The sequence below is a fragment of the Gavialis gangeticus genome, unplaced genomic scaffold (genome assembly GCF_001723915.1).
Source record: "Gavialis gangeticus isolate Ggan-Ray unplaced genomic scaffold, GavGan_comp1, whole genome shotgun sequence".
NCBI lineage: Eukaryota > Metazoa > Chordata > Crocodylia > Gavialidae > Gavialis > Gavialis gangeticus.
In genome coordinates, this window is record NW_017728993.1 from 3,688,067 (window position 1) to 3,696,919 (window position 8,853).

General features: G+C 39.9%; 1 protein-coding gene across 1 annotated transcript in view; it reads left to right on the forward strand.

The window, feature by feature from the left end:
* ANKRD13C (ankyrin repeat domain 13C) overlaps nt 1–6,947 on the forward strand; it is a gene marked incomplete at its 5' end in the record, with an annotated part of 108,310 nt that extends 101,363 nt beyond the window's left edge. The window contains one exon of the mRNA XM_019528286.1: nt 1,981–6,947. Within this exon, the coding sequence (XP_019383831.1) occupies nt 1,981–2,111 (131 nt within the window). The remainder of the gene's footprint in view (nt 1–1,980) is intronic.
* Nucleotides 6,948–8,853: the final 1,906 nt, after the last annotated feature.

An 8,853-nucleotide genomic window follows, 5' to 3' on the forward strand; every position in this document is an offset into this window, starting at 1 on the left:
AATTTAACTGAGTTTATTTATTTTAAGGAAAGACAGTTCTCATTCACTGCATTAGGCTTTAGAGGAATATAATTGGGCCTTGGCAAATAGAAGAAATACCAGCTAGGACTAGTGACAGAATTAAGAATGTGGCATCTGAGATGGAAAACAGCCACCAACCAAGAAAGAACTTTCCTTTTTCTTAATCATCTGGAGTATAAGTGAATAGCAGAAGCCCCTGACAGTAACTCTGCAATCTTAATGTAGCCCTGGCAAACAACTTTTTAGTGACACTGCTGCGCAGTAGACTAATAATACTTCACAGTAGCATATTAGCAGTGTCTGTGTTGCAGTGCACTACTGCACAGTGTTATTAGGCTACTGCGCATTAAGCGTCTCATGTAGACGCGCCCACTGTATATTTAGTTTTCATTGCACCTCACGATTCATGTAGATCACCAGTGGACACCAAGTTTTAATTTCTAATTGTTACCAACAGAAAAGAGGTAAAATACATTTACTCATTTTTTGTGCAATGACCCTGATTTTTATAGTAAAAGGCTCCAACTTAAATAGTTCTTTTAAAAATTAAGCATTCTCGCATATACCATCAAAAAGCATAGCCAACCAGTTAACAAATAGCAGCTGAGGTCCAAAGAGAAACTGTTTCTTTGGTTTTACACTAAACATTAACTTGTTACATGTACACAACTTTTGCACTATTTAGTAGAAACTACCTGTTAGCTCTGAGGGCTGAATTTGCCCTTGGTTTTTAAGTTTGTGTAGGCTGGTTTTTACTTTAATTAAATGTCTGCCATGACTGCCCATAAAGCCTCTAATCAGAAACCGCAACCACAGCCTTTCTCATATTTGAAGTAGTACATATCTGTGGTGTTTAACCAGTCTGAAGACTCTGTTGCCCAAATGGAAACAGAATATGGAACACTTACGAAATAAGATTTTATAATACTGAGAATTTCCAGCTCAGTTTTTCTCATCTACTAGATTCCAATGTTTATTGAAGGCACCTGGAACTTGTTGCTCATCCAGACCACATCTCTGGATTATCCTGAGATCAGTATGTTGTTCAGTATATTAATCTGTACAAAGAACACAGGGGAAAAAGCACCCTTCCTGTTTTCTTGCATACTATGCGCCCTCAAGTAAGGGGCACACCTTGTTTTTGGCAGGCAGAATGTAGGAAAAATGTTTTTTGTAGAGCCATGGCCATTTTCATAACATAGAGTAAGTCCTCCTGGAAACCTAGAGCGTCCTGAGAACTTGGTGTCCCATTGTTTGAGTGAGGCAACAGGAACTTCCTAGTGTGGCAGGACAGCGACAAGTATAGGCCCCAGACTCTTGCAAGGATAGTAATAAGACTGTTACTTTTTTACTGTAAATAGTTCTTTATATAAGTTCCCGTGAATAATAAAATATTATTTCCATACCTCAAGCCTTATCAAGATACTACAGACTGCATGTAGCCACTCGCTTGCCCTGAGCCAGCTCAGTTCAGGCACAAGCTACAGTGCTCAGCTAGTAGTGGCTGTGAGAGGTTTAACTCTGGCTCTGGTCCTGCTGGTTGCTTAGCCAGAAAAAAAAAGTGGCAACCATTTTTACAGCTATTCCAACTAACCAGTTTTGGAGGGCTGATTTCTGTGACAAAGTTGCATGTGGTATGTGAGTAAATATAGTAATATTGATTCATATTATAGACACCCTTGTGTCAAACATTAGACTCCTAATCTCTCTTTAAATGGTGCACTGTGCTACTTCTTGTTTTTTCCTCTCTGAATTTGCTTGACTTCTTTCTGATAGGGTTTTCTCTATAGACCCTCTTTTTTAAGCTTTTACAGCTTAACTTTTTTTAAATCTTGGTTGTACAAAATATTTAAATCTAAAGTTAGGCTTAATGTATTAAATAAACTAGTAAGTCGGTATTAAAATGTGAGTAACCTGTGTTTCTCTGCTTTCTACTGTGCCATTCTGTGCACTGTCTAGACATACCTGTGTTTCCCACCATCACAGCCACTGTGACTTTTCAGGAGTTTCGCTATGATGAGTTTGATGAATCCATCTTCACTATTCCTGATGACTACAAGGAGGACCCCAGCCGTTTTCCAGATCTTTAATTTAACTGGAAAGTGAACTGTGAATAACAATACCAGCATACCACAGTGCAAGCAAGTGGATGCAAATAACCCACAGGCATAGGTGTAGGAGTGGGTCAGTATGGAAGGGATAAACTTTTTAAAATGATCCAGAAGAAAAGGGAACACACACTGAATGACTGATGTACTAAGATTCACTATAATGGGCATCTGATCTAGTATCTGAATTACAGCAAGTCTCCTGATGTGTCATTTACACTTTTATACATCCAGTACTGCAAGCATGGAAGTCTGACACGTCAGTGACCCTAAGGATACTAAGAAGCTGTGAGGACTGTCATTTGTTTTTAAATTTTTTTTACATTTTTTCTTGGTGATACAAAAAAGCACTTGGACCATTAGCATAAAAATTGAAATAGCTGGATATTAGCCCTTTAAAACATCCCACCTTACTTAAGATGATCTTATTATATTCTTTCAAGCTTTGTTTTCATAAATTGTAAACTATGTAACATTATGTATAGTTCAGTAATTTGAATGTTAGTTGAACGTATATTAGAGGGAATGCATTTTCTGTAGATGAATGAACCAAATGGTAACCATTAAACAATTGCATTTACATATTGCAATACACTTCAGAAATAGCATTCACTTTGCAGGGAATAAGGTACCTCCTTTAGCACCTTAGGGCAAATCCATTATGGTGCTATCCATCTCCTTATCTGAACTGTCAATTTCTTCATTGAAAGTTGTTTTCTAATCTTCCTTTCATAGAATCTGCAGATATTATCTTTTACATACTGGTTTGCAAAGTCCTTGCTGTGTTCATAATATGGTGTTGATGAGTATGTGTGGAGAGAGACTTCATCTGCCTAGAAATTGCATTACTTGGATAATTTTACACTTGGTTAGGAGATTGCTCCATAATAGCTGCACATCACCTGGGCAATCTTGTATTAATGTCCTCCAGCACACTGGAATATATTGGATGCATTAAGGGTTACTGCAAAAATAAGTTCAAACATTAGACTCGTAAGCAAAAACAAAATTAATTTTTTGAAAACCTAGTTTAAGTGTAGTGCACATTGAATAGAACTCATGACAAAGGTTTTAAAATGTACACATTTTTCAAATACCTAGGGAATTTCCAGTTTTGTTTTCTTTCTCTTGCCATGAAAGGAATGTATTCATTTTTAAAAGTAGGTTTTAAAATCGGAAGTTACAGTATTCTGACTTTGGGGTGGTATATTTTTGTTCTAAGAGGTTCCAGTGTCCTGAATTTGAAGGTAATCTAGCTGTTTGTTTTGCTAGAAAGAATGTGTGAAAGGCTAATGGTGCTATTTGTTTGTATTAAGCTGTGGTGTAAATGTATAAAAATGTAAATAATGTCAAAATTATATTCTCTGTGCACTGTAGTTAAACTACTACTACTCCTGGAAACCAACAGAGTGATTATCAATATTGATTATAATGACTGTTGTCAATGGTTAGTAAAGGTAACCAATCTTATTAGTCATGCAGACAATGAAATGAGATAGCTAAATCATGATGCAATAACAGCAGACTTGTCAGCCACATCAATAGCATGGGGAAATATTTAAAGTAGACTTCCAAAAAAGACTTTAGATTCCTGTCAGTCTGTATCAATCCAAAGATGCTTCCCTTGAGAAATATAGTATGCACTCTATAAATGAGTGAGTCCTACTACATCATCTTGTGTAGTGAATGGACTGAAAATAGGAAATTAAGGATATGCCCTGTTCCAGTAGCATGCTAAATTTGTAGACTGATAGGTGCAAAATGGTTACTTTGAAGGCTGATTCTGGTGCACTGGAGAAACTGATTGCAATTTGGAAAGAAGGTAACAAAGGAAAAATAGGGAGATAAATCAAAGGGAATTATGATTTTTTTTGCAGTTATTCCCAAAGTGCTCTACCAGTAGAAGATGCAGAATATTTAGTAGAAATGATAGGACTTGTTCTTCCAGGTAATTAGAAATATACCTAAGGATGTTTCTGGCTTAAACATGAATATTAGTAATCTCATGCTTTCCCTTGGCATTCACTAAAATGCTTAGCAGGAAGAGGCCAGGGTTGTATGTACAGAGACTAAATTTCCTGTCAGCTCTGTGGGTCAGTGTTATGCTTTGGAGAGGTCCAGCATGGAGGGTGCTGCTACTGCTGCTTTGAACCGTTTTATGGACACATGGTTGGAATGCCTCAATATCCAGTGGTGTCAGTCCTTCCTTGGCCAGATTTGGGAAGAACTAAAACTGTCGCCCTCACTAGTAGGCACCACGCCATACCTAAGAACTGAAGTCCTTAGTGTTTGCTGACACTTTCGAGTGGGACATTTTTTTCTAAATGGAGAATGGAAAAATGAATTGGCTGATCAATAAATCCTCATAGGATTACAAGGAAGAATCTACATGCTTTGGGTATTTAGAATTTGAAGGCAGGCTCATAATTTTCTGACATAGGAAGAACTATTGTAGCCTGAGAATTGCTGTTGAAGGCAGTCTAGCCACTGCTACAGATAAGTTTGGATGATTTTTTTAAAGTTGATTAGCCTCAAGATAAACTAGAAGACTTCAGACCTCTCAGTCATCAGGAGTGGGCTCTGAGAAACTATCCCTAACCTATCTATACTAATGAACTTAAGATTCTGATTTGAAGGCCATTTCAAGTTTTTGGAAATATTCTTCTACAGGCTTTGGTACAAATCCCTAAGTTGTTTAAACCCTCTTCTGATGTGTTTAAGTACCACATCTTAAAACATACATCTAAGACTTTTTTAATGGATTTCTGCAGTAAAGTTATTTTCCACTTTGGAGAGTTACCACAACCAGGGACCAGGTAGATTTAGTCGAATGTCTTACATTCTTCACATAATCAAAATATACTGATTCTTTACTCAAATGTTACTTTCTGTAACCAGTTTTTAGCCTATTTCAGAACAGCTGCCGTATTTAGATTCCTTTAATAGCCTCATTCTAAAATTAAATGAGAATTGGCATACTTTTGGTGATACTGTGAACTATAATTGGGCTGGACATATTTCCAGTGATGAGTTTCAGAACCTGGCTATTGAAATGTACTCATTTTTTGAGAACAGGACTTCCTAAACAATACACTTAAGTTTTGGCATGCAAGAGAAATTTCTTTTATATTAGTGATTTCTGTATTGAAACTCTGTCGGTGGTAGGGGGGATTTGATCCCTGCCTTGTACAGCTCTTCTGGGAGAAGCCCCTGGAATACATGCATCCACACTGGCACAATTTTTCTTCTAAGAGGTCATGTTTTGCTTGTGGGGACTTTTTTCTACTATACTGTTACAAAAGGCAGCTTTTCCAATTTATCTGGATCCCCCTGAGGAGTGTTTTGTCAGCACAGTATGCTGACACTGCATCTTCTACTTGGGCATAGCCTTAGTCTGCAGCTGTGCTGTGGGCAACATTGTCCTTTACAAAGATATATTCTGTACATAGTCTATCTTCTATAACAGGAATGATCAGGCAAAACTGTGATTTCCCTTGTCCCCTCCAGCCCTTCCCAACACCTGGGGGGAATTTGTTGCCCTGCAGAGTGACTGTCACATCTGCAGTGCTTTTACAGAGACTGCCTCATCACTTCTGCATACCAAGAAGCATGTTGGCTTGAACATTTTGCAACTCGTACCTGCGTATGTAAAAAGATTGTTTTTATATTTCCACAAGATGGACTGTAATATGAAAGACATTCAGATGATTTCTAAAATATGCAGAAGTCCTGGAAATACATCCCTGTTAGTTGGATCTCTCACCTGTAACTTAACAGTGACAGAAAAAGCAAAAAGTTAAACATTCAAATGTGATGGACGGTCAAAATTCAGAATATTTAAAATTTAGAGTTACAAGTTGCTATTGATTCCATGTCATGGTTTGCAGTCAAGTTAGCAAAGATTTCAAGATCCCCTCCCTCCTCTGGATAAGGGAGGAAATCTCTGTATCAAGGTTGTTCAGTCTAAATGCTTTGATTTGTATGCCTTTTAAAAAAAAAAACCAGCAAAAAAGCTGTTTGATCTTGACATATTTCCCAGTTAGGGTTATGACCTTTTAAGGAGTAAAAAAAAAAAAAAAATTATTAAATGCACCCACTAATTTTATGTAAGCTGAAACAAGGGATTGTTTGTAAACCGATTCCTAGAATCGTTTCTTAACCAAACTCAGTTTTACTGGTCTTCCAAAACATTGCTTTAAATTTGTGGCAAAGGGAATGCATTTTTATTTTTCCTTCCAGGTAGCTGCTGTTCCAGTCACTGTATTCACTTTAACTGCAGTTCTTGACATATGTACTTAAATAGTTTGTTACAAAACAACTGTGGATATATTTGTGCTGGAAACACACCTTGTTAAGTTGATATTCAAAGCATCTGTCAGTTGAAGTGTACTTGTTCTTGATTTTTAAATTCATGCAAGGATAATTACATTTAAATTGTATTAACAAATTTCCTGTAATGCTGCAGTTTCACATTTTACTTTCCTTCCAAACAGTTTGTACTCATCATGGAAACATTGTCACCTTTTGCATTTTACTATTCGTGTGGTCCATATTCTTAACTCACCTTCACTAACAGTAACTTTAGGTTGTATTATTTGTTAGAATAAAGACCAAAAGATGCTGTTTGATTCTGAAACTGCTCAAGATGTGAAAATTCAGTTCAACTCCAGACTATGTACATTGTAGGCATTTCTTACATGTTGGAGCAAGGATTATGAATTGAGGAAAGGCTGGAGTGTTTCTGCAGGCACTCGTCACATTTCTGCAAAGACATTTTATTGGTCAGTTTTTAAATAAAATCCTGAATTTTCAATATAACCCTGTCCCTTCCCATCTCTGAAGTCATTTGAAACAGAAGCTGCAGCTTGTGTAGAAAAGCTTCTTTCATAGCTGCGCCTATTCATGCTTGTGATAGTATGTAGACAGTCCCAACAGCAGTCAGTGTTTTTAGGATCAGATCTAAATACAACTTACACAGCACTTCCAAAATTGTCCATCTACTGCCTCCATTAAAATACTGGCCCTGTTACACCTAACGGACAATTTCCTGTTGTCTCAGTAGGGCTTTTCCCCTAGCATCTGATGTACATGAAATGCAGTTTAAGCATTTTCCCCCTCAAAAAATGTAATTGCATGTATGTAACTTGTTTGAACTTGTTACATTTTAGGAAAAACATTTAAACTGACATGAAGCAGGAAGGGGAGAACCTGCTTCTGATCTTTCATCCCCAACACCAAATACAAAGCAGCACTTAATAGTTCTCAGATCATCCTACTGGTAATTTAGTGCCTAGGTCAAGATTGGTCACAAGATTAGGAAGTGACAAGTGTGTAGGAAATAAATAGCATCTACAGAAATAAGTTCAAGCAATCTGACTGAAACTCTTACATGCCTCCAAGGACCTTGCTGCACTGTGAAAAAGTATATTCTGAGCTCTGATTTTAAGCTCTCTCATCATCAGTATTTCTAAGAATGTTTTTGCAGGTGGTCTTCCAGCAGAGAACAGGGGGGAAACAGATGGTTTATAATAGGGCTGTGGCAAAGCTTCAGTAGCCAGTTCTATTTGGAGGAGATTCAGCGGCCAAATCCAAATCAAATTGGGAGACCTATTAAAGGGTCCGAATCAATTTGGTGTCAATTCAGAGATTTGGCCATAGACTAAACAGGCAGTAGTCCTCAACCACGCTGAACAGTTGCCTCCAGCTGGTAAGTCTGTTGTGCTGGGCAGAGCGGGGAGGGAAGGATTGGGGCTGGGATAAGCTTCCCAGCCAGAGTGGGGGAGCTGCAGGACTTGGGGAGGGAGGCTCCTGCCACTGTGTGCTGCCACACACCTAGTCCAGTAAGGCACGAGAGTGGGCACAGGCCCGCAGCCCTGGGTCTACCTGCCCCACAGAGCGCAGTGGAGCAGGAGCTGTGGGGGGGGCTGCAGCCAGCCTAAAATTTCCCATAGCCTCTGCCACTGGCCCCTCCCTGATCCAGGTGCATGTGCCCACCACCATGCCATGCCACTGATTGCCCAGCTAGGGTGAAGCCAGGGCTTGTCCAGGTGCGAGGTGGCTGGAATAGCTTCCACTACTGTGCGCCGCTTGTCTGCGGCACCATCCTGTGCCTCCCCACCCTGGCTGGGTGAGCAGCAGGGTACAGCCCCTGCTCCCAGCACCTTCCACTTGGGAGTGAGACATGCCTGCATTGTGCATCCCCCTCTTCCCCCCTGCCCCCCAGCTGGACAAGCAGCAGCAGGGCAGAGCCCCTGCTCCCAGCACCTTCTGCTGCCCATTTGGAGCATAGCCCAGCTCAGCCCACCCCGCACAGATCTGGAGGCACGTGCCCACTCCCCTGGCCTCCCAGACCAGCAGCCCCGTTCCCCAAGTCCTGTGCCCCCCTGCCTGAGCTGAGCAGCTGTTCCACTCTCAATCCCACTCTCGCTGTGGGGGTGCTCATCTTCACCCCCACCCCTTCCCTCCCTCCTCTGCCCACATCAGATGTACCAGCTGGAGGCAGTTCTGTCCAGCATGGTTGAGGACTGCTGCCTGTTCAGTCTATGGCCAAATCTCTAACTTGGTCCCAAGTCTTCAACTCTCATTCGGCTGAATCAAATTGGGACAGTGACTCAAATCACCAAATCAAATCACTGTCCCTCCAAATCTGCTGCTTTAAAGCAGCAAAAAGTAAGACAACACATTTTACCTTTTCTGTATTACCAAAATGTACTCAAATACTGTT